The sequence below is a fragment of the Pezoporus flaviventris genome, unplaced genomic scaffold (assembly GCF_033815535.1).
Source record: "Pezoporus flaviventris isolate CSIRO_AGI_PZ_B2104156 unplaced genomic scaffold, CSIRO_AGI_Pfla_v1 ptg000045l, whole genome shotgun sequence".
Classification (NCBI taxonomy): Eukaryota; Metazoa; Chordata; class Aves; order Psittaciformes; family Psittacidae; genus Pezoporus; species Pezoporus flaviventris.
In genome coordinates, this window is record NW_026892593.1 from 10384678 (window position 1) to 10410635 (window position 25958).

General features: G+C 38.7%; 1 protein-coding gene across 2 annotated transcripts in view; it reads left to right on the top strand.

Annotated features, from left to right (window-relative positions):
• Window positions 1-24181, top strand: part of PIK3CG (phosphatidylinositol-4,5-bisphosphate 3-kinase catalytic subunit gamma) — a 34294-nt gene extending 10113 nt beyond the window's left edge. For both annotated transcript variants that reach the window (XM_061467415.1, XM_061467416.1), the window contains exons 3-11: window positions 2147-2212; window positions 2317-2542; window positions 6560-6663; window positions 9008-9154; window positions 10410-10500; window positions 15241-15371; window positions 15982-16093; window positions 17333-17490; window positions 22330-24181. In XM_061467415.1, coding sequence (XP_061323399.1) covers window positions 2147-2212; window positions 2317-2542; window positions 6560-6663; window positions 9008-9154; window positions 10410-10500; window positions 15241-15371; window positions 15982-16093; window positions 17333-17490; window positions 22330-22611 — 1317 coding nt within the window. In that variant the 3' untranslated portion in view covers window positions 22612-24181. The remainder of the gene's footprint in view (window positions 1-2146; window positions 2213-2316; window positions 2543-6559; window positions 6664-9007; window positions 9155-10409; window positions 10501-15240; window positions 15372-15981; window positions 16094-17332; window positions 17491-22329) is intronic.
• The last annotated feature ends 1777 nt before the right edge of the window (window positions 24182-25958 follow it).

A 25958-nucleotide genomic window follows, 5' to 3' on the forward strand; every position in this document is an offset into this window, starting at 1 on the left:
CTTGTAAATGGCAGTGAGTAAAGCTCTTCTGCTGAACTGACAGACAAAGGTAGATGCAGGGACCTGATGAATGGCCAGCAGCCATTTTTCAATGGTTTGCTTTTGTTGTTGCTATTCAAATGTTGATATTTGACTTTGTGAAGAAAAAACAAAAATGGAATTGGCTTTTAAAAACAATTATTTCTAAAACATCATCATAGTAAGGGTGTTCAGAATGCAATTTTATATTACAATGTATTTGCAACTGTAATATAGGGAGGTTTTGTTTTGAAGCAGTGTCTGGTTGTTTGGCTGTATTTCATTCTTAAATTGCTTTTCAGAGATGTGCACTGAGAACATTCAGCCAAGTATATACCAGAATGGGGTTTTTAATAGGCTTTCTTGGGACTGTAAGCAAATCCATCTGAATTTATGTAATAATTATTGCTTTTAGGTGCCTTATTGCAGTGAAAATGAATTTTTATTAAAAAACCCTTCATACCTTATAATCTCATACACAAAGTAAAAGGAATTATGTATTTTAAAATCAGTTTATGTTTGTGAGTTCTTGTCATCTTTCCTAAATAAGACGGTGTTGCCTGGGGAAATAAAACAGTATTGCAGAAATGGTCAAGACAGGTCTTGCAGAATTATGATACTGTAGAAGGGCAAGTCTGGTGCGTGGCTTTCTTGTTTGTCTCTTAGCCAGCAGCTGGAAAGAACTAGTCTATGTAGCATTTTATAATGCGATTCATTCTAGAAGGTTGACTGAAAAGCTCAGTTTATTTTTCCTTTTTTTTCCTGTTGAACAAACCCGCAGGATGATCTGCATTTCAGAAATAGTGTTGATATTTTAATAATAAAGATACAACTGTGCTGCAGTACTTTTAAGAGTTTATAAACCCCTGCCATTTGTTTGATGAATTTAGTAGACCTTTGGTGATAGCTTGATTGCTCCTTTGCAAGCTGCAGACCACAGTGAACTTGAAAGAGGCATTATATTCTGTAGATGCTTGCCTACTTTGTTACTTCTGAAAGCTGAGTATGCTACATGCAGCCAGCTCTCTGCACATCACTTTATTCTCCCTTAATCTCCCTACGTGCTGCTTCCTGGTGCTCTATTTCCAGAACCTGAAGTCATTCACCAACCACTTCAGTCCATGACAGAGATTCTGTGACCCTGTCCCACAGGTTATATGCTTCTTATTTCACTTTTCTTGCCATGAGATATAAATGCGTACCTTTTTTCCACCATTAATCTTCATACAAACCTACAAACTTGAAGTCCCTCAAGCAACAGGAAAGAAGCTGCTGGGAAAACCACTTGAAGTGGACAAGTTCACTGGCACAGCCCAGTACATGGAAGTGTGATAGTTTTCTGGTAGACTACTAGACTTGGTTATTGGGATGGGGCAGAGGATAACAGCAACAAAATTCCAGTCCTGACACTTCAAAAAAGTTGTGACTTTTTGTTTCCACCCTTTTTTGGCAGTAGCTTGGAAATACTGTGGGCTAGGGTGGAGGGGAGCAGCTGTTGGAAGAGAAAAATCACATCTGTGCTCACAAGCTCTGGAGAAGTCTTCTTAATTGTACTCATTAATATAGGATGTGTATCAGGGGCTTTATTCTATTTTGTCATTCATTTAGGGGCTAAAGGTGCTCCAAAAAGCTGCTCCTGTATCCTATGTTTGCTGGGGAGCCCAGCAGTGAACCCTGGTGCCCTGGTCCCAAAGTGGCAGATGTTGTCAAAAAACAGTGTTTTATTATTGACAGTTTTGGTTAGAGAAAGATTACAGATATGTCGGTGTCAGGCTGCCGACTGTTCTGATCTTGCTGGCTTCTGCTACAGCCTGAGAACGTAGTTGCTTTGTTGTCATGCTTCCATGTGCTCAAATAAGTATCTCCAGATAGCTGCTTCCTGCATGGCTTTATTTGTTGCTTTAATAATATAACTAAAAAGAAACTGTTGCAAAGAAAAAGTGCCTCCCGAATGAGACAGAGAAGCCTTGCTTTTTGGTTCTTTCAGCTCTGTATCCTCAAAAGACCTGCTTTGTTACACATTTTCTACTCCTGCAGCAGTGTGTTCTCTAGATGTCATCAGTAAATTGTAAGAGGAATGAGTTGTTAAACACGTTAATAACATGTCTTCTATGTTTGTATTACTCAGGCAGTGAAATTTGAGCCATATCATGACAGCGCATTAGCCAGATTTCTGCTAAAACGTGGTTTGAGAGTAAGTACTTCACAGTGCAGCCAACTTTTGCTAAAGCTACTGGCATTATTAAAACCCTTTGTCAAGAAATGCATGCTGATTGTAGTATTTTTCTTTACCTCTAGAACAAAAGAATTGGTCACTTCTTGTTTTGGTTCTTAAGAAGCGAGATTGCCCAGTCCATGCATTACCAGCAGAGGTTTGCGGTCATCCTAGAAGCCTATCTTAGGGGCTGTGGAAAAGCAATGCTACATGATTTCATGAAGCAGATTCAAGTAATTGAATTGCTCCATAAAGTCACAATGGAGATAAAATCAGTTTCTGCCGAAAAATATGATGTCACTTCTCAAGGTATTTGCTAACAGGCATTTCATTGTTTGTAACAACATTGTTTTTCTTCTTTGGGTACAAAAATCTAGGCAGCAAATTGTCCTGTTTATTTAGAACATTTGTGGATGAATTACTGTCAAATGGCATCATTATATTACTTCTTTTAAACTGCCAGTGTAAGTTAATAGTGATTGAACCAGTAATACATTTGTTTGCTCATTCCACCCCAAAAGGGGAAGAATATCAGTGTTATAGACACCCTGTACATTCCCATGTTTTGACTTATCTTCTTGAACCTCACACCATGCACCTTGGAAACAGCTAAGTTCTTATACATAATCCTTAGCTGAATGCCAGCACTAAAGAAAGAAACAACCCAGGACACAAATATTAACTGGAAATAAAGAGATAAAGTGACACTTGCCAAGAAACACAGCCCTACCCTAAGCAGTCACTGAAAAATGCTTGGCAAGGAAACCAGGGAGGAGTCCAGTAGAGCCTCTGCTATGCCACAAAGTAGCTGGTGGATCAGCAGTGGATATGCAGAACACATCTTCAGGGCTTTTCGATGTGCTGAATAGGAGTCTTGTGAGACACAGATGTGGTATTGTTATTTCTAGCTCTTGGAAGCACTGCTTTGGAAGCCACAGTAGGGTTATACAATGCTTATTTACTTGTGTGTTTTGCCTGTCTTTATTTTATTTCTTTTTCAACTTCCGTAAAAGCTTGTTTGTCATTTTTCCTGTTGGTTGCTTGGTGTTGGGAGTAAGTGTGAGAAGACATATGACAATAATGAAATTCTACAGCTCTTCCTGCATGTTCAGCCTAGTATGTTCCAGGAACTTACTAGTATGTTCCAAAGGCTGTCTTGGTTCAAGACAGTCTTTCCACTCTGGTTATGCAGAAGTGGCTGTGGTGGTGTTTCAAAATAAATTTGAAGGAAATATGCATTTAGTCTTCAATATGTAATGTAGTATCAATTACATTACCGCATAGTGTGAGTTAGGGGACTTACAGAACCCCCTGTATAAAATATTCTTTCTAAAAAACTTTCTTTATCTTAAAGTGCTCTATAATCTAAATGTATCTGGTCAGAATCCCATGTTTTAGAAAGAAATTTAGCCTTGCAGATATACGTGTCTGTAACAGCGGTGGTTTCCATCACATTATCTTTGAAGGATATGTGGGCAAAGAAGAAAAGGTTAAAGAGAAAGCAATCACATTAACACCCACCAGGTTTTGAAGTTAAAGAATCTCTGTATGTAACGTTGTCGTGGTTTAAACAGAACATTGAAATATGACTTATATAATTGACATTTTCACTGAATAAGGCTTCCTGAAACTGTGGCATGTCCTACTAATGCTGTATCTAATTTAATTTATTCTCAGATTATTGAGGATATGGTTTTTCCTTCAGCCACCATCGACTTCGTATCTTTTAAGAAATGCATATCCTGAACTTTCTTCTTTAGCTTATTGTTTCTCTTTTGGCCCATCATTTCTAATGCTCACAGTTGTTCATATTTTCAGTCTGAATATTTCAGACTATTTAATTTCATTCCATCATGCAGCTTCATCTAATTCTGTATGTAATTTTTTTCCTCCAGTAATTCTGGGTTTTTTAAAGAATAAATTCTTTCCTGTTAGATTCATACTAGTCCAGTAGCAATCATGCTGTCAAACTGTTTTCTTTCACTTTTCATCTAATCTCTTTGCTTATATTTGAACATAGCAAGTAGTAATAAACAATTTTTTAAGATCATAATATTACAGCTTGCATAGGATTATCTGCTTTCATCACCACTCTGTGTTAGAAGATTTGTCTCCCAAGAATGTGTCTGTGCAGCTGTTTCTTCTCTTAAAATGCATAACACTTTGTTCTTAAGCCAGCTCAACTTGCAAAATGTTTTAGTAAGCGCCTTCACTTGTGTTTTAAAATCAGCTAATCCCTAATCTTTACCAGCTTCAATTGCTTGGCATGCAATTTTCAAATTGTATGAATTACATTGAATTGAATACAATTACGTTGAATTACGTTGAATTACCCTGAATTACATTGCATCCTCATTACAATGAGGAGACTTACTGAAATCAAGCTAGATTTGTCTAGGAAATCAATAGTTACTTTTTAGAAAGCTATTTCATGGCCCACGTTACTATGACCTAGAGGGTTTTTTTATAATGGCTTGTTTTGGGGTTTGTTGGGTTGGGTTTTTTTTTTTTTGGAAAGGTGTCTAATTGTAAAGTCCACTTATTGGCAGCTGTATATTGCTGTCATCTTTATTTATTTTTTACCAGAAGAGATGCCACATTGGTCACCTCGTAGTGCTAGGTAGTTCTTCTCTAAACCCCTTTAGGATAGGTGTAACATTTATGTTCTGTGAGTTCTCAGGTAATTATTTTGGCTTGATTATGTTAATTTGATAGCAGCTTTTGAAATGTCATCATTTCTGGACATAAGCTGGCAATGTGCTCTTGCAGCCCAGAAAGCTGCTTCAAAAGCAACATGGCCAGCAGGTCAAGGAAGGTGATTCTCCCCCTCTGCTCTGGTGAGACCCCACCTGGAGTACTGCGTCCAGCTCTGGAGTCCTCATACAGGAAAGACAGGGACCTGCTAGAGCAGGTCCAGAGGAGGTCACGAAAATGATCAGAGAGCTGGAGCACCTCTCCTATGAGGAAAGGCTGAGAGAGTTGAGCTTGTTGTTGGACGCCTTATTTCAGCCTTTCAGTACTTAAATGGGGCTTGTAAGAAAGATGTAGACAGACTTTAGCAGGGCCTTTAGCAACAGGACAAAGGGTGGCAGTTTTGAACTGAAGGAGAGTAGTTCAGACTAGATATAAGGAAGACATTTTTTACAATGAGGGTGGTGAAGCACTTTAACAGGTTTCCCAGAGAGGTGATAGATCCCGTCCCTGGAACATTCAAGGTAGAAGGTGCCCCCCCTCACTGCAGAGGGCTTGGACTAGATGACCTTTAATGGTCCCTTCCAACCCAGACTTTTCTAGGATTGTGTGATTTTATGATTTTGTATATTAGGTATCCAGATCCACATCCAGCTTTCTCATTACATTTTTTTCTCTTTAATTTTTATCCCCAAAATTACTTGAACATTTATACGCAGCCTCTCCTGTGTAGTTTCTTTTAGAATAGTGCTCAAGTCTTTGTCCTAATGCAGGGTAAGACATGTTATTTATATTATGTTATATTATATTATATTATATTATATTATATTATATTATATTATTATATTAAGCACCTTATGCTGCTAACACCTGCTAGCTGAGATGAACAAAATGCATCACATGTAGGGTAATGCATACTGTTCTAAGCCAAAGATGCAGAAACTTGAGGCTTTATGAATTCAAAGATTCAGTATATATGAACATTGAAACTCTTGTTCATATAAATATACAGCAAATTTTCTTCTTACTGGAATGTGAGATTAACAAAGCTGCACTATGAAGCCAGTTTTAGGAGAATATGAAATTCAGTATCTCTATAGTTAGAGTCCTTATGATTACAGTATAATTGACTCCAAGAATTCAAAAGCCCTGAATCTGTGTTCAAGAGCAATGAGGTAGGTTAAAAGAATACTGGAAAATGCGAGGTAATTTTAAATGCCTCCTTCTTCTGAGCCTTTAGGGCAGATAGTTTAGCATTTCCTTAGTAATTATAAGGGCAAACTATTTTTTTTTGTGTTGTACTATGATTTGTTTTTTAAATTAAAGTTGACATTTTAATGTAACCTCCTGAGTCTTCAGAAGAACATCATGCACCCTGTGTAATGGTTACATGACTTGTGAGGTGCTTAAAGATTTCACCTTTAGGTGTTTAAAAACAGCTCTGTCTGTTAATAGTGCAAGTTAAAGAGTTCTTCTCCATTGCTCAGATCTGGAGATGCTTGAGGAAAGCCATTTAAAAAGTAACTAAACAGAGAAGGTTTCTAGCTTAAATCATTGGTTTAGCTTAACAAGTTTGATTACCCATAACTTTTGCTTTCCAACTTTTGATTTCAGTGAGTTTTCTTGTAATTGCAGTTATTGTACAGCTGAGACAAAAACTTGAAAAGCTACAGAGCAGCAAACTTCCAGAAAGTTTTAGGGTTCCATATGATCCTGGCCTAAGAGCAGGAGCATTGGTGGTAAGTATATGCTGAGTTTGTGCAAACCCATTTAACAACCCCCAATGTCCTATTTGGAAGAATGTGTCATTTGTTAAAAAATTTTGCAAATATGTCTAAAGGTCTAATTTCACTGTGAATACAGTAACAGTTGATGGACTCAGTAGGTTTTTGTTCCCAAAGCTATTAGCATTTTTCTGAGTGTAATGGCATGCCATCATGCACTAAAAAAATGCAAGAACCCATAAAGTCCTGATCATTAAATGGCAATTATGATTTTTCCATTAGTCCAGAATTTAAGCAGGTAACTGCTTTTTTTTTTTTTTTTGCATTAAATACCTGTATAAAACTGTTTTATCTGACTTTAGGGGCCTTGGGATATTCAGTTTTTATTCCTCTGGTTACTTTCTCTGCCTTATTCTTATTCTGATTCATATCTGTTATTCAGGTTTAGGTCCAGACCTTCATCTTACAAACAAAAATGTCTTCTTTAGCTATTTCTGTTTTTTGGGGGTTGTTTTGTTGGTTTTATTGGAATACATTAAGATTTTGATAGAAATACATTAAAAAGCACGTGGGGTTTTCTGTGTTGCTGCCTCAGGTGTTGTGGTGAAATTTCAATGGTTAATATTGACTCAGAGTTAAAAACAAGATGAATAAATCAGTAGATGTGTAGTGAAAGGGAATTGGCTCATGCAAGTAGTGTGCAGGTTTGGGTGAAGAGGCATAGTGAAGATCCTTGGATTCACTTGTGGAACAAGAAGCCTACAAGAAAAGAATCCTTTGATTTTTCTCTTAACTAATGGCAAACCATCGAGGAATTGCCAAATAGTCAGGTACTCTTTTGGGTAACTAATATTAGTTGTCTAGATCTAGCTGTGTTTCAGTTAAATAAGCCTGTGCCTTGATAGATAGGCTACAGGCTTATCTGTCTCCAAGCTGAGAGTTAAACACCAACCAGTTGGGCATGACTGAAGTACTGTCGATCAATTCAAACATTGTTTACTCAGAAATGCTGAATTTGTGGCTTCTTAAATATTATTTTCTTATTGTATTTCTCTCTTTTTAGTGTTTTGTGTACAAAAATCACCAACTACTTGACAAAAAGTGGATTTCAAAATAGAATAAAATATCTTTCTGGACTTTCTAGTTTTCCGTCACTTAGGAAGTATTCAGCCTTCCCAGGACATTTCTAGATGAAGGAAGCAATAGGTTTACAAGGGAAGGTAGCTGGGTCTGTAAATAGATAGGTTAGGGCCTTCTCCTCTCCCCCTGATGACTGAACAAAAATATTTGACATAAACTGTATGGGTAAGCTTTTGTTTCATCTTCATTCTAGTAAGTGCTACTTGTTTGTAACCTTCAAACCCTAAAATTTGACTAGTCTAAACCAAATATTGGAAGCAAGATCAGTGTTTCTAATAAATACAAAGACTTAACATCTTCTCCCTTTTTTAAAGATAAGGATGGCAAAAACTGTTTTGTTTTAAACTACAAGCTCAATCTGCAAAACACGAACATTTCAAAGTACTCTTCTCTGATGTCATCAGTTCATTTTGAGAGCTGATGTCAGCCCTCAAACACTAATGTGCACTTCCTTTTATTATTTTAGAGGCTTGATTGTACATGGTAACGTTCAACAATGAACCAGGAGTTCCAGAATAGAAAGTATTCTATACTGCAGTTGTATTAGACGTAATTATCTGAGAAAACATTTGAAATACTGCAATTTCAGTAGTTTCAGTGCTGAATTTCTCAAGATTAAAAATGTAATAAAGCAGGGAATTTATTTTCTTATTTTGTGAATGATTATGTTAAATGAGCTTCACAAATGCCATTTTCCCCATGAATTTGAATGATTTACTAAGGGAGTTGAATCAGGCAATCTGGAATAACTGATGATGCTGGTAGTCACAAGGGTGGATAATGTGGTAAATTGCATTAGACAATGATCATGTTCTACTTTTGCAAAGCCTCTGTCAGAGTGCCATTGTGAGAGTCCATATTTGCCAGTTTTGTCAGAATCTCTTATTGCTGGTTTCAAATTTGGGGGGTGGAGGGTGAAGGGGGTGTTTTCTATTTGTTTCTGGGGTTTTTATCTTTCTGCAGCAGGTTTACAACTAAATCCAGTTCTGAGAGTCAAGGCATACTTTCTCCTTTCTTATGGACAGTATTAAAATCTGTGCAAATTCAGTGAGGCTTTATGTGGCGATTGGATGCTGTTCCTTACATGTGCTTTCAGCATGTTTCCTGTGGTATAACTGACTGGAAGTTTGTAAAGTACTCTGTAGCAGGTGTGTAAAAAGGTTAGTTGTGTTGATGTTAGAGTACAATGGCTAACAAGCAACAAATGTGTCTTTCACAGATAGAAAAATGTAAAGTAATGGCATCTAAGAAGAAGCCCCTCTGGCTTGAATTTAAATGTGCAGATCCAACAGCTTTATCAAATGAAACCATAGGCATAATCTTTAAACATGGAGATGACCTCCGTCAGGATATGCTGATTTTACAGGTATGGTGGCCAAAATGTATAAAATTTATAACATGAACATTTTAAAATACTTCAAAGTTGGTTTACTTTTCATCAGTGTGTATGCCTTACTTTTATTGTCCATATGAAATACAAGGCTGTCTTTTGTTTTTTAAACTGTATGGGAAGGGTGATGTCAAAACTGGGCCTTCTTTCTTGTTCTACAAGATTTTGTAGATGTTTATGTTAACTGTGCTGTGGGTTAACCCCAGAATGGGGAAAGAGAAAAGGAAGAGTAAAAGCAAGAAAAATTGTGGGTTGAAATAAAAATTGTTTAATAAGCAAAGGGGAAGTGGAAGAAGGTAGAAAGGAAACAAAACAGATGATACAAAGAGGGTCACCCATGGGTAGACCAATACCCAGACAGTTCCTGTTCAAAAGAAGGTTAACCTCCCTAAATCACCTTCCTCTCTGTGTTATTGCTGAGAGTAACATTATTCAGCATGGAATGTTTCTTTGGTTAGTTCAGGTCATCTGCCTGATTGTGCCCCCCCCCCTAAACTCCTGTGCACCCCAATCTCTTCACAATGGGACAGAATGAAAAGCAGAGACAGCATTGGCATGCTGAAAATGCTGTTCAGCAATAGCTTGAACACCACTGTGTTACCAGCATTGCTTTGGTCAGCAACCTTAACCACAGCACCATATGAGCTGCTCTGCAGGAAATTAACCTCTTCCTAGCTAGACCCATTACACGCTGTTACCCTGTTTTCTCCTGCCATGTGCCGTACATACTTCACATTTAGGTATTTTTGAGAAGTAGTGTTATTTAGTGCAAGATGGCCAATTTTTCTGATGAATCATATTTATCATTTATTTATGCAATGCGTGAAGTTCCAAATGAAAAAGAAATCAGCAGGTAGCATTGTTCTAGTAATATTTCAGTGATTCTTCTGACAAACTGGTTTGTTACCACTTTTGGGGATATCTATGGGAAAAGTATATACTTGCTAAGGTGTTCAATCTCAGCTCATGTAGAAACCATGCAATTTATTTATTAATACTTTATAAAACAGTAGAGATTGCCTGGGCACAGGACAGATGAGGAAATATAAACCATAGCTCTGTAACTGATAATCTTGAATGGCTGCACGCTTTTTGTATTTGTCTCTTTACCTGTAAAACAGAGAAGTAAGTTTAAACCCATCTCAGCAGTCTGGGTAGTGTTATTTGTGTGAGTAACAAGTAATGTCCAAATAATCTCACATAATTTGGCATATATTTTTGTTTTCACCAGATTCTTAGAATTATGGAATCCATTTGGGAAGCAGAATCCTTGGACCTCTGTTTGTTACCATATGGCTGTATTTCTACAGGGAACAAAATAGGTATGTGATCACTCTTATTGTGTCTGGAAATTCAAAATACCATGGTTACAGAAGTTGCGCATGGCAGAACTATTCTAGTATGTGCTCTGGTCCTGAGGTACATAGCAATTTAATGCACTTTCTGTGAGGTATCCTCAGTTGTGTCTTAACCATGGTTTCTGCCCTTCTGATGGGTATTCTTCAACTGCTGCACTAGCTTAACTGACTCCGATTCTTGTGCAAGTTCAACTGTTTGGGTCCTGCTGTAAGTTTCTCTTTTATAACAATATTTGTTATAAAAAAGCAGCAAAAGTGAGTGACTTATTCAAGATATTTGATAAGAATAAAATAGAGAAAAGAGTTAAAATAGCAAAACCTTTATGTTCATTCTCTGACCTAAAGCTTCATACCCTATACAACATAGAAGCAGCGGTGTCACTCAACAGGATGCTCAGAAAATATTTCTCAGAGGGCATTAGTTCTGTAGCACAGATGAACTGTTCCCCAGAATTCCGGTTGCTTACAAAGGTTCTGGAGAACCACACACCAGTGTGATGGTGTGTAGACGGACTGGGTTGCATGGCAGCGGGGGGGCTGCAAGGGTGGCTTCTGTGAGAAGCTGCTAGAAGCTTCCTCCATGTCCCATAAAGCCAATGCCAGACAGCCCCAAGACAGACCCGCCACTTGCCAAGGCTGAGCCCATCAGTGACAGTGGTAGCGCCTCTGGTATAATGTATTTAAGAAGGGGAGAAAGTTACTGCACAGGAGCAATTGCAGCCATACCGAGGAGTGGGAATATGAGTGAGCAGCAAGTTGTTCTCTGCAGACAGCAAGGTTAGTGAAGACAGAGGGAGAGGAGGTGCTCCAAGTGCTGTGAAAGGGACCCGCACTGGAGCAGTTCATGAAGAAGTGTAGCTCGTGGGAAGGCTCCATGTTGGAGAAGTCCATGAAGACCTGAGTCCTGTGGGAGGGACCCCATTGTAGAGCAACGGGAAGAGTGTGAGGAGTCCTTCCCCTAAAGAGGAAGGAGTGGCAGAGACAATGTGTGATGAACTGACCACAACCCTCATTCCCTGTCCCCCTGCACTGCTAGGTGTCCAGAAGTTAGAGAATTCAGGAGCAAAGCAGGGAAGAAGGGAGGGGTGGTGGGAAGGTGGTTTTTAAGATTGATTTTGTTTTTCATTATCTTACCCTGATTTGATTGGTAATAAATGAAAGTGGTTTCCCCAAGTCAAGTCTGTTTTGCCCACAACAGTAACTGGTGAGTGATCTCTCCCTGTCCTTATCTCAACCCACAAGCCTTTTGTTACATTTCCTCTCCCCCTGTCCAGCTGAGGAGAGCAGTGATAGAGCAGCTTTGGTGGGCACCAGCCAGGGTCAGCCTACCACCATCGAGCATCTGATCAGCTCTGGAAGAGTCTGTTTCCATCTAGAAATGCCATTACCGATGATCCTCATGGCTCCAAACTGACTCTTTGTGGGTGGATTTGAATATGTTATGTATCTGAGCACATCCACACTGCAGTTTCCTAGTATCCAGATAATACATAATTGACTGTAGAGTCACTTTTGCTGAGCAGTTCTTGAATGATTAGCTGGAGGAAAGCCTCCTCTGTGTAGAAAAGTTGGCCATGGCCAAATGAAGATATTGTGCTGGGAAAAAAATGCTTTGGCTGGCGTAAACAGTGTGTCAGTGAGATGGATTAGCAAGTACAGCTCTGCCATTTACTTAAAGCATGAACATGTGTAAAAATTAGCAAGTTTGTTAATTACTGTCACTGGTGTAGCTGGCAGTATGATAGTAACTGCATGGATTGGTAAAATAATGATAATATAAATATTGCAATGTGTCTCCCATGATCTCCAGCTTTCTAGCTCTTTTCTTTTTCAGAAATACATTTTGCTTTATGGATCAAACAAGAATGAGCTGAGTGCTGGCAGAATTAAGAGCTCTTTTTAGTCTGTAATGCACTTCCTCTCTAAAATCCATTGCCACATGAAATTTTTGTTATCCCCTCATTTGACTTCAAGATATCTCAGCACTGAAGAAAACCCGAACCACTGATAAAACATTTGGCAGTGTGGCACAAAAGAGTTTCTCCTAATATAAGTCTTTTAAAATTAAATAAATTGCATTGATAGAATTCTAACAATAAAGGAAATTGAACAATACATATCAAAATACCAACTGTAAATATACGGAGGGTTGGGTTTCTTCCTCTTCTTTAAGTACGTTATAACAAACCTAATTTTTTAGGGAGACTTTTCAGATTTAATTCAATTTTGTTTAGAAATGTCTAAGGACAATGTAATGTATTGAAAAAATGGGGGAAGGTGGAGGATTTCTGCCGGTGATATATTCAAGTTACTCACTTCATTATTCTTTCATGAATTTGTGATTGACTCCCCATTCTTTTATCTCAAGGAAATAATTGTTTTTTTCCCTGTATGCATGGGGAGGTGTTAGACTTTAGCATCCTTTCAGCACCACAGTAGGGGCATGGTTAATCACATAAAGACTCCTGTTGGGTTTGCTGAGAATACCTGCAGCCTAAATTAGAAATACCCATTGTGGGACACTGAGGTAGAGCTTATGCTTCTTTGGAAGCAAACCAAAGAGTAGTGGCTTGAAAATATTCTTTCACAGTATTCATATGTGGTTTTCTTCCAACCTTCTTCTTCCTTCCCTCTTAGTATATCCATGGAACCTGGGGCAGTTTCCGTGTATTGGCACAAGAACAGCCCCCCATTCTGTAGTGAGCACAGCGAACCAGCCACGTGTCTCCTACCTGGGGCTGGCATCCCCTCTTCTATAGAGCTTCCTCAGTCTGCTGAAGGCATCTGCATTCAGTGCAGTTTGCAGTTTTGGAAACATCCATCCTCTCCACTCCTGCTGCCAAACAGACCTCTGCAGGAGGAGCTTTTACTTCTATGTATCACTGGGAAAAGGCCATACCCTATTCTCTCTCCCTTTGACATCGCCATATGTTCCTGGCTCTGAGAGGCAATTATCACTACTTGCTATGCTGCATCGCTGCCAAATATAAGCAGTTCAAGCTGGCACTTAATATAAGAGTCACCTGCTTTAGTACCACAGATCCCCAGAAACACATAGCACAGTGCATTTACTGCTGCACTTCCTCCCAGCTGAATACAACCCAGCTGAGATCCCAGTTAATGAAACCTAGGACTAGCCATACTTACTGAGAGGCATGTCTGTAGTTAGAAGGATTTGCCAGTTGATCTGTACTATTTCAGCAGCTAACTCTTTCTTTACCATGATACCCTTAACATACTTACTTGGTCAGAATAAGCTGCACAACATTCTGTGTAGGTTTTATACCACTCTTATGGCAGTGCAGAAGAGAATGATCAGTAAAGGGTTTCATTAGCAGCTGCTTTAAAATCTGGGGACTTTTCACACTGCTAATCAACATAGCTATACTGCGAGAAGTTCTAAATGCAAGAGGAAGCAGAAGATGGCTCCTACAGCAGCTCCACTCCCTTGGAATCAGGGAGCTATTGGCCAGTAGAGGGAGGTTTGAGCACAGGCAGTGAAGCCTTTTGAACAGCTGGAATGGGATCTGGAGCTCATTCCGAGGAGGAAAACAGCAGCTTAACAAGCACAGACCCAGACGTAGAACTTTTAAACTTGGAGTTGGCAGTGGGTTTTGGAGGTCCTATTTCCACGATACTTTTATTACAGACAAATCAGGGCCACTGTCAAGATGAAAGAAATACCTCCAGAGGGTATTTAGCCATGACTCAAGCCACTCGTGGAAGGCAGAGGCAGGAAGAAACTACTGGGTTGTTACTCCGCTGCTGAAAACTTTGCACGTAATTCAGTAATGGCAAAAGGGTAGGACTGTGACTAGATAGAAATTAATCCATTTCAGAGAGAGTCAGACTGAAACTGAACCAGAAACTGCTTTGAATAACTTTGGGAAGAAAGGGATGTTTTGGTTTGCTTGCTTATCTTTGAGCTGGAGCTGAAGCTAGGCTCTTACCTAGCGGACACTACAGAACCTGATCCAGAGGAAGAAAATATAGTATTTCCAGTTACCAATTAAGTTAAACTAAAATCTAATCTTCCTCCCTACAGGCATGCCCAGTACAAGGGCAGACCGCATTTGCTGTTCTTGCCTGCAAGCAGGGTTGTGTTTGCAGCCTCTGTTTCTGCTTTTCTGTCTAGCTCCCCCTCCATTGCATGCCACATTAGTATGAACAGTACAAGTCTTTGTTTCTGCGCCATATTGCTGTGATGTACTGATTTGGTTTTGTGAGGATCTCTGCAGTTTAGGGACCAACACCTGGGGCCCAACAGCCAGAGCTTTCCACCAGCAATGCCACTACTGTACCTCAGTGTGTACTGGTATTTCTGAACCTTTCTGTGCATATGCACTTTAAATTTAAGTTTAAATTGGATTTACTGCAGAAAGGTTGGCTTTGTTCCTCTGCCACAGCTCTGGCAATATTCGCATCCCTTGGCTGCTGCAATACTGCAGCTTCTCTCCAGCTCCTCAAACTTGTGAAGTTGGAGAGAAGCAGATGGGAATGTGAATGGTACCTGGGCTTCTGCAGGGGATGAGGAGAGGAGATAGTTCCTCTCCTGGGAAAAAGCCTTATGTAGAGGGTCCCTACTCATCATGTGATTCTTTCCATTATCAAAGGTTTTGTGTTCTCATGAAGGAGAAAATTTAATTTAATACACATTAGTATAGATTTAATAATTCCTTCTAACTTCATCCTTGTTTTCTCTAGGAATGATTGAAATTGTGAAAGATGCTACAACAATTGCCAAAATCCAACAGAGTACAGTTGGCAACACTGGTGCATTTAAGGATGAAATACTAAACCAGTGGCTCAAGGAAAGATGCATGATTGAAGAGAAGGTGAGTTCTCTGAATTTTTAAGTAGGATTCTCAAATGCACCATACTAATTTGGGAGCACAGAGCCCACACAATTGTGTCTGTGTTACTTGACATGAGTTTGAAAAACCCATTCATTTTCCCTGTACCTGTGTCTGTGAAAGAGCCTTTAGGATCCAGCTGGCAGCTGAGCTCCTGCGAAACAAGATGCTTTAGAAATGACTTCTCTGTCAGTGATATTTAGAAGTGATACACGAGGTGCAGATTGAAAGGACATCCAAGAGCACTGGCAGGCAGTGTGGGTTTAGAGAATTAAAAGGCAGGTTTGGGTACTCACAACTCCTTTGCTGTGGTAGGTCCACTGACCTACAAGAGAGCTTTCTGCCAGCTTCTTTTCTCAGAAAGCATGCACAACTTATGGGTATGCTTATTTTATATGTGTTAAGGGATAGAGCCTGCTCACACAGTACGGCGAGTGCCATGCAGGGCTGTGATCTTAATCTTTGCTGTGCAGCAGTGTATTTTATAAGACAGTTGATAGATACATGTTGAAAGAAAGGCGTATGACTTTGAGAATGACTAGATTTGGTTTCTAGCATTGAAGCATTTAACATCTCTAAGATTTATGTTTAGTTTCAGGCAGCTGTGGAAAGATTTGTTTATTCTTGTGCTGGATACTGTGTGGCAACCTTTGTACTTGGAATAGGAGACAGGCACAATGACAACATTATGATTACAGAGACAGGTGAGTTATTATTTGAGACTGTCATAGAAGAAGAAGCGACTGTCTATACTTAACTAGATTTGTCTTTAATATAGCATATTTAATAATGAATGAAGAGATACAATCCGGTTCTGTCAGCATTGCTTATGTGTTCAGGTCCTCCTGTGACATTGAAATATATCATCACCCCTTTTGGCCTTCATGTAGGATCTAGGTATTTATCATTAATAATACCATTCTCTTCCAAGGATGAGTTTGTTACAAACTATGTCCCAAGGAATGTAAAACTAATTTTTTTTTAGCATCTAAGATCTAAAATAAAAAAAAAATTCAAAAAGTCGGGAGCTGTTCACCTGTCTGAAGTGTTGATGTGGGTCTAGTAGTGTTCAGTGGAACTGTATCTGTGTCAGAATTCAGATGTTACTGGACTATTTTCACTCTGAGGAACATAATTGCTTTATGCACCTTTGTTAAAAACCCTAGAAAATGAGTGTATGTGGATGGTACTGGTTTTGCTACTGAAGTCTGTGGGATTGTTGCAGTCCTCCTGAAAGAACCACAATTTTTTCATATTACAAACTTCAAGAATTCTTTTGGTAGCTGCACATTGGTTCATCCTTAATTTTATAGATGGAGCCCCTGAACAAGCCATACATATGGAGGAGTTGTATTTGGTCTCAGAAGTTAACTTCCAGTTTCATGAACCACTTGCTTCATCATTAGTCTTTACATAATGTTGAGACAGAATACTTTTGGGCTTAGTTAGAGGCTGTGTATTTAGTATTAAACATATTGAAGTTTTAAGAGTTGAAGGTTAGAGAGAAGTACTATCCTGAAGGCAGAAATGAGCTAATTGAAGACTACAGTAAAAAAGTTCATCAGAAGTCCATGAGGAAAAGAAGACAAAGAAATGCTTCCATATAGACATTATATATAACATAATAAATATAACATATTATGACATTATATGACATAACACGACATGACATAGCATCATAACATAACAATGTTAGAGCCTATGGGCAGAAAATGAGGGACAGGTCAGTAGATATGGAGACAGAAAGGTTATTCTGTTGTGGTCAGGATCAGGTTTGCCTTAGTCTTTAACCGGAGCTGTCTTGAATGATAGAAGCCATAAAGATGTCAGTCTGAGAGGCCTGCAGAGAGTAGATCTGGTAGGTTGGGAGGACTCTGAAAGTGGCTGAAGTGTTCTTGGCAGTTTATTGTATTTGAGCCTAACTGTGACTTCTCTTTACAAAGGTAACCTTTTCCATATCGATTTTGGCCATATTCTTGGGAATTATAAAAGCTTCCTTGGAATTAATAAGGAAAGAGTTCCTTTTGTGCTGACTCCAGATTTTCTGTTTGTCATGGGGACTTCTGGAAAGAAGACAAGTGTCCATTTCCATAAATTTCAGGTAAATAGTGAATATCTAGCTGCAAATCATGTATGCAATACTTTTTACCCTCTGAAATGAATATTAGCGTCTTAGTTTTCAAAGGTATTTCCTGGATATTATGTTAATAAAATTTACCAAATCATAATAATATTCTGGGATATTTTAGGCCCAAACAAGAGCAAAATTATCTGTAGCAATATGGGTACTAGAATTCAACAATCCACAAAGCCACACTGGGAAGCTTCAGTTAGCAGTAGACCAGATAGGCAATCCTTTCTTTGTTTCTTGTCTTGACTGTCTTTGTAGAGGACTTCAGTATTTGTGCAATTAGAGACTCAGCACTGAGCAGAGGCTGCCATGCAGTGCGAGAGGTGTTCCTCAGCTGGCTTTGCTGGTTCTGCCCTTCTGTTCTGGAGCAAAACACTACTGCATCTGAATAGAAATCTGCAGTGATCCTAAGCTGTGCCAGATTCTGGTTTTGTGAAGTGAATGGATTTAACACTCAGAAAGAAAAGAATGTTGTTAAAAATTTATTCTGCTGCAGCTTCTATTTGCCATTAAGCCCTTCAAAAAAAAGCTGTGATTTTCCAAGCTTGTGTAGGACCTGAGGAAAGCAAAATGCTGTTTAGTGTGTTTAATGAAATGGCTGAGAGTGTGGCTGAGCAGAAGAAAAGGGATGTCTGGGGTAGTAATCCTGTGCTCATCTTTAAGCACTTTAAATAAGTACCTGATTTAAAAAGCAGGTTCCCTATAACATCAAATTAAAAAGTCTCCTCCAGCATGTGAGTCGAAGCAAAAGCCCAAACTTAGGTGTTCTGGATTCCCTGTCGATAAACCAGTGTCTCTCTCCCATGAGGAGTCTGGTTTTCTAACCTAAGTACCTGATAGGTACTTACTAGGTTCTTACTGCTGGATAGTAAATATGCCCCTTTGAACCTGTACACGACTGTACAGCAAATAACGAGGCAGTTGCCATCCTTGAGCCCAGACTTCTGAAAGCAACTAAAGATCAAAGTGTGACTTTTGAGTCTTTGTTTTGCACAAGGACTGGCTTTATCACAGTGCAGAGGTTTTGAAGGGGCTTGTAGCTCAAAAAGATTTAAGAGCAGGGTGCGTTTTGCTGTGGAAACGCTGAGCCCAGGCTCTCAGAGAAGCCTGTGAGCTGTGCTGTAAGCAGGAAAGATGCTGTTGCCGCAGCTGTAAGCCACGTGCAAGTGTGGGACTGAAACACCACGCTGGGGTGTGTCATTTCATCGAAGACCTCTGTTCTGGAAGCAGGAAATAGTTTAAAATGTGAAGTGTGCTAATGGAGAATTGGAAGACTATCAACCTGCTAGCGTCTGCACTGAGGTAATGCTGTGTTCATATATATGGATCTTCCAGCTTTTTAGAGAACATCTGACCTTTACTTCAGCAACCCAAATACCAAAAGCAAAAGGAGGGGATTTTGGTCTTAATCTCTCTTCAGTAAGCCATGCCTTCACCATACATTCCTGGTTTTGACCAAATACATATTTTGTTATTCTGGTACATATTTCTAAATACTGCTACCATCCCACTAGTGCAGATGGTCTAGGAATGCTGTGACAGTGCCAGTGTCATTTCTGCTACTGCCATTAACCAGATGAAAGGTAACTAAAATAGTAATAAAGAGCAAGATCTGCATCACATATTTTGCTATGAAAAATATGTGCTTTAATTATATGGTCAGAGTACAAAAGTAAACAAAATCATAGCTTCACTTTTCAACTGGTTGATTTCATCGTGTTTCCTAATACTGAGGGATTCATTCAGTGTGTCTGCCGGTTCTCTCATGTATTAATGGGAAAGTCTCGTTATTTATCCTTCATTAATTTTTAAGAGCATCTCTCATTGATTTGTATTTCAACTACACTAAAATAGGCTGTACTTTAGAGGAATGGTTTGGTTTTTTGCAGGCTTTGGTGGTTTTAATATTTTAGAATATCTACTCTTAAAAATCTTATTTCTCTGTCACCTGTTGGTTACAGTCCATACAGGTGTGTGAGCCATAGCTCATACTGCAGGTATCAGAGCAAGTTAATCAAACAAATAAACTTGACCAGAGCATAGTTGGTTATTAGTGGACTTCTAAAGTTGTCAGTGACTTGGCAACTTGTCTGGAACTAGCAATAAAGCTCATTCCCATTAGCTCTTAATCCAAATGTTGTTCCCATTTTTGTTTGTGTTTGTTATGATGGTTTAATGAAAACTCGCCCAAGGTTATTAATGACATTGCAGAAATGCTTAGTAGAAAGCAGTATTTGATGGTCTTTCATCCTAATTGCAAAAATGTATTTAAGCATGACTTGATATTTTTCTACTCCATCTATGAATTTTCCAGCTGCCTTAGTACCGTCCAGATTTCTCTTGCTGTAGGTGTCATAAGTGGTGGTATTTCCTTTCCAGACTTTGGCTGAAACCAATGCAGCTGTCTTAAATCCTATGCATATGCAGCTTTTCACTTCTTACTTGTAGAAAGATCTTCATAGTCTTTTGAGCTTTGTCCACTTAATTATTATTAGTTTGCCTAAAATTGTCTTTGATAGTTTTTGCATTAAATTTGGAATGCATTTTTTGTTCATTATATTTAATTTATTTGATTCATTCTTTTTTCATTACTCTGCCGACTTGATACAGAGAGCTGTATTTTCAGTACTAATACAATTCCTCTATACCTTTTGTTTACAAAATCTGATGTATTCGATTGTCAAATAAAGGTGACAGAAAGCAACAGGGTTTCCAGTTCGTCATTGAAAAATACTTCTTTGTAGTATGCTGTACAGGGAAGGGATGGCCTGTGTAACAGAGCTTGGATACTTTATATTATAAAAATGCCTGACCTTTAGGATACCAACACTTAGGACAGTTTCAGGGTCTCAAAATAATGATTCTTTATTGCCTGTTGGACAATAGGATTTTGCTTTATCCTCAGTTCCTATCATTTTGCCTATGGCTTTAGATTAGTTAGCAGCTTCCTTCTTAATCCCATGGTAAACATCTTGACACATACATATGTGTTATTTTTGGTTCCCTTTGCCTCTCTTGGAAGTGTAAAAATCAGTTTCCTTGGAAGATGTTAATTCAAAACTCCATTCAGCTCCTGTCTGAATAAATAACTGTAACAGGCAGATACATGATTTTTTTCATCCTTTGAATTCCTGGAAGGAACTGCCTTTGAGATGCAGCGATGCCAGGTTCTTGACTGCATAATTGTTTTCTGTCTCAGACACCTGCAGTAGTGAGATGCATCATCCATACTGAAATGTAAAACCTTCTTTGGTATAACTATAAAGAGCTTTCATCCCTTTCAAGGGGAACAAAACGCACACTAACTCTTGTGACAAGATTTCCCTGTTTGAAGTTGATAATACATAAGCAGAATTTATTTTTTCTTTTTTCCTCTGGTGTCATGGAGAGAAGCTAATCCCTGTGATAAGATGATGGTGCTTTCTGTTGTGAATTATGCTTTTTCCATTGCGGTTTATCTTCTGCTTTGCTAGAGCTAAACTAACATTAAAGTTCATAATTATGATCTTATTTCTCCGCATCACAGGACAGAATTTATTTGGAAGCAGTGAAAGGTTTAACAGGAAAAAAGAAACCCTATAGACAGATCTTCGACATAGCATCTTCCTTCCTTATTATCTTCCTAATCTGTCTGGTTGGTTGTCCTGGTGTTACTGATGCAAACACTGATAGATGTTAAGGTTATTTATGCACTTCTTACTGTTTCTAAGGAAGAAAAAACCCATATGCCTTGTCAAAAATTAAACTGTGTTCTAGAGGGCTGATGAGATTTGCTGGAACTTCACATGAAAATATTTGGCTTTCTTAAGAATTCTTTAATAAATTCATATACATTTGTGGAAAGGTTAAATTGAATATTTAATTGGGTAAGAAATACCATGCTTCAGCTTTGATTTTGACCTTCTTGGAAATATTTTTCATTGTTTTACATTACTGCATTGCAGGCCCTATTTAACTTTCTAATATATGATTTCTTCATGGCATTGTCTTCCTTAAGATGTTATTTCTAAAACTGAGTAATAAATTTAATATAAGAAATAATTGTTTCATTTTATGTATTAGTCACTTAGCATTAAATCTCTTTCAAAAAGCATAGCTCATTTTTCCACACTGCAGAAATTTTGTTCTTCTAAAGGTTATGCTGTTAAGCACAGATTACTTATATATGAAAGTGGAAAAGCAGTGAAAAATAAATCTCTGGACTCCAGTATGAAGTATGGAAACATGGAAGTCCTACAGCAAGACAGTGTGCCTGAAAACTAGAGCTGTCAGCTGGAAAAATGTCTCAGAACACCAAGCCTGAAAAATCTTCCCCATTAAATAAGCCATCATCTCTGCAAAGTTAATAGATACATGTATAAAATGAAGAACGGTCCCCTGGAGGTGCTGCTTTATTTGGTAGCACTTGCCATCCGTGGTCTTTAAATGGGAACATACCAATTGGAAAGGAAGACAATGAATTATCTCTGTCTTTTTTAATGGCCACGGAAAAAGATTAGGAAAATTAATTTGAAATTTTGGTGAAGGTAAGGTTTTATGCTTCAATAATTGATATGTTATTATTGAAAAGAGCTGTAGTTTGTACCCCAAAACAGTTCTTGTTGACCCAAGGTGTGGTGATGAACAAAATAATACCAAGTAACAGATGCAAAAGTTGACTTTGTGTTTCTGCTCAGGTAAACAGCTTTGTTGGGTCTCCTCTCTGATGTACTCAAGTGATTGAATAGTGTTGGTGAACACTCCAGTGAAATTTCTACACCACCCCTCAGTTCACCTCATCAGTTAACAAAAAATTCTTCTCTCTTGTAGGATGTATGTGTGAAGGCTTATTTAGCTCTTCGACACCACACAAACCTGCTGATCATCCTGTTCTCCATGATGCTAATGACTGGAATGCCCCAGTTAACCAGTAAAGAGGATATTGAATATATCCGGGATGCGCTGACAGTAGGGAAAAGTGAAGAAGATGCCAAAAAGCATTTTCTTGATCAGATAGAGGTTTGCAGAGATAAGGGCTGGACTGTGCAATTTAACTGGTTTTTACATCTTGTGCTTGGAATCAAACAAGGAGTAGAAAAGCATTCCGCTTAATGTTTTATGTAAATGATGTGTGGGTGTGAATAGGAGGTTAGTGAAGCTACGTGTTATTTATGAATTCAGAATAAATGAGCAGTCAAAATTGCCTTTACTTTGCTGGCAGCTTAAATGGATCTTCTGAAAAGGCAAGAACTTTTGCTCTGCCCCTCCAGAAGATCTTCCTGCAGTCAAGATTTTCTTTGTTTTTTAATGTCCAGTGAGACTTCATGTTGCTGGATTCCTTTCCCTAGGTGCTTCGCTGATGTGGCCTGCATTTTTCTTGTTTTCTTTAGCAAAAAATTTGCATAAATATGAAGGAGGAGCTTGAGTAAGATGATCGCCTGCAAATTCAAATAGAAATCCCCTAGGACATTAATTGCTCGTGAGGGTCAGGCCCTTCAAAAGCAGAAGAATTTATTTCATATCTATAGTCCTCTTGAAATCCCTGTAGGTAATTCACTTCTTTCTGAGGATGGTTTACACTCAGGTGTTCTTCACCCACACCCTTCTCTTCTGTCCCTTCCTTAACACTTTGTCCTGTTTGGATCTTAAATGTGTTGTCAGTAGAAACAGCTTTGGCTCTACCACTAGAGGAGATAACCTTACTGTTATTGTAGCCTCCTGACATAGACAACTGAGCTTGACTGTCCTGCCAGGAGAACTTTGGAGTTACCTGGAAATTTCTCAGGTTTGAACCTGGAATTTTGAAGGTTTCATTTTGAAAGTTTTACTGTATTTTTTAATGAGGAATGTCCATATTCTATTACAGATTCTATTCTTAATGTAAAGTTACTAAAATTCCACCTGAGTGGTAAAAGCCGTGTAGAAAACACATTGGTACTTCCTTATTCCTGAGAAAACTCCTTATGTAAGAGTAATTGCCATTTTACCAAATATTTGAGAAACCCAAAGTTATTTATTCTTTGGAGATATATTTTCAGGATATACCTAGAAGGAATTAAATGTAATCTTTGAAATTGTGTATATTTTGCTATTTATTTTTAAATTCCTTGAGAGATTCTGCTACTGAAAAAGCTATTTATGAAAGAAAAAACCCTTATCTTGAATTTCACTATTTAAACTGAAAAGAGTTAAAAATGGGCAGTGTAAATAGAATCTTAACTTCTCTACTGTAGGATACCGGCAAATCATCAAATCTGTCTGTGGTAGGACAGGAAAAAAACAGCCTGAATTAGTGTTTGACTTGAATTATTATGGTATACTTCCTGCTAATTGATTTTTACCAAAGAGAGATGGCTTACAATATTGCTTTTTTGCACTTGTGCCTGTGTAATTTCTTCTTTCGTTGTAGTGTTACATGGGTTGTACATTACATATCAATGATTAACTGAACTTTCTAATTCTGTTACCATTTGCTTCAATTGTGTCACAGAACTGTTCAGATTTTAGCTACTGCTACCACTGTTACTACTGACTGTGTTCTTGAAGGATTCTTAATAAATGTACTGTAATTGGTGTCTCAGTTCTGAGATGCAGCCAGCCTATTCTTGAAGTGTAGATGTTTAGTCAATTACTGTGCACAGCTATCTTTGATGTATGTGGCAGACTCTAGCTAAGGAAATCTGTTGTTCTGTTCTGTTACATTATTATTCTGCGCAAGATAGGTTTAAGACCATACTAAAATATAAACTAAATGGTGAATATTGTCTGTAAAATTATATTTTTAGATTTGTATTTTATAGATCTGAAATAAATTGACATATTCTGTTCGTTTGCTTAGCATTCATGAGGAAGCAGCTCAGCTGAAAATACATGCAAATATTTTTTATTCAGTTACTTGAAGACTGTGTAAGTTCAATAATAAATCATATTTGGAGTCCCACTGAGAGAAATTGGTTTAGTTCCATATTAATAACTCCGTATGATGTCAGATATCACAATTTTAATAGTCTAGAGTATTAGAATTGCAATTATTATAATTGTAAAATATGAATAGAATATTACCACTTTCTGAGAGCACTTTATCCATTCCTGGTTTGTTCTAGAAAGAAAAATCTGATGATTTTAGTGAGTTTCTAGTTTTTAAACGTAGATCTATTGCTAAATTTAAGTCCAGCAAGGGGAAATAAATGCTAACCATGACTTTGAGGGAAATGGCCTCCTTTTGCAGAGAAAAGGTCTACAAGAGATCTGCACCCAGAGGAAAGCAGTTTATCCTGCACTAAACTCAGGCTGATGACTTTTATCAGCAGTTTACATTGTGATACATTGAATTGTATACAGTGTTTGTTACTAACATCTGAAACACCTCTGGCTTGAGCGAATTAGCAGACTTCCATTACTTTCCTTGCCCATGAAGCCTATGGCTGAGCTGCCTGGGCAGTGCTGAGCTGCCTTGTGTCTTCCATGGAAGACCCCCTCTATATCAGGCATAGGGTATTTTGCCAGCCTGGCTTCTGGGAGATCAAAAGTAGCTGCCAAATCTCCTTCTTACCTACAGAACGAGCTATTAGGCAGCTTACTGGCACATTTGTATGGCTGAGTTGACTGTATACCTTTTGGCTTTCCTGCACCTCTGGAAACCTGTACCCGCAACTGACTTTGTTCTCTGGCAAGCCCTGACACAAGGGCAGAGATGTTTTTTGAAGCAGCCCAGCTTCAAGGTGGAGTGGAATTGCTCTTCTGGTGGGGAGATGGGCACAAGTACACCCCTGCCTGTCCCCATGTGGGATACAGCCATCATTTTCTGCAGTGGTGGCTGCATACCCAAGGCCTTGAAAGCTGGAGCCTTAGCACAGCCACCACTGCTGGAATATGAAGCTGAAGCACAATTTCCCCATGCTTGGGCCTAACATCTTCCAGTACACAAGCACACCAACCCTTCAGAACAGCTGGTTTAGAGGGACTAGAAAACAGAAGATGTGAATCAATCACTAACCGTGTTTTTCCCAGGCTCTAACACAGCATGCAGAGACAGAAAATGACTACATTTCCTGAGTAGGTCTCCATTATCATCCTTGTCTCCAGTTAGCCTGGAGAAGAGGAGGCTCAGGGGAGAGCAGCCTTCCAGTACTAAAGGGGGCCTACAAGAAATCTGGAAAGGGGCTCTTTACAAGGGCATGTAGGGACAGGACAAGGGGGAATGGCTTTAAACTGGCAGAGGGGAGATTGAGGTTAGACATTAGGAAAAAAGTCCTTATTGTGGCAGTGGTGAAGACACCAGCACACGCTGCCCAGAGAAGCTGTGGCTGCCCCATCCCTGGCAGCGTTCAAGGCCAGGTTGGACGGGGCTTGGAGCAAGCTAGTCTAGTGGAAGGTGTCCCTGCCTGTAGCAAGGGGGGGTTGGAATTAAATGGTCTTTAGGGTCCAACCCAAATGTTCTGTGATTCTACAATTTTATG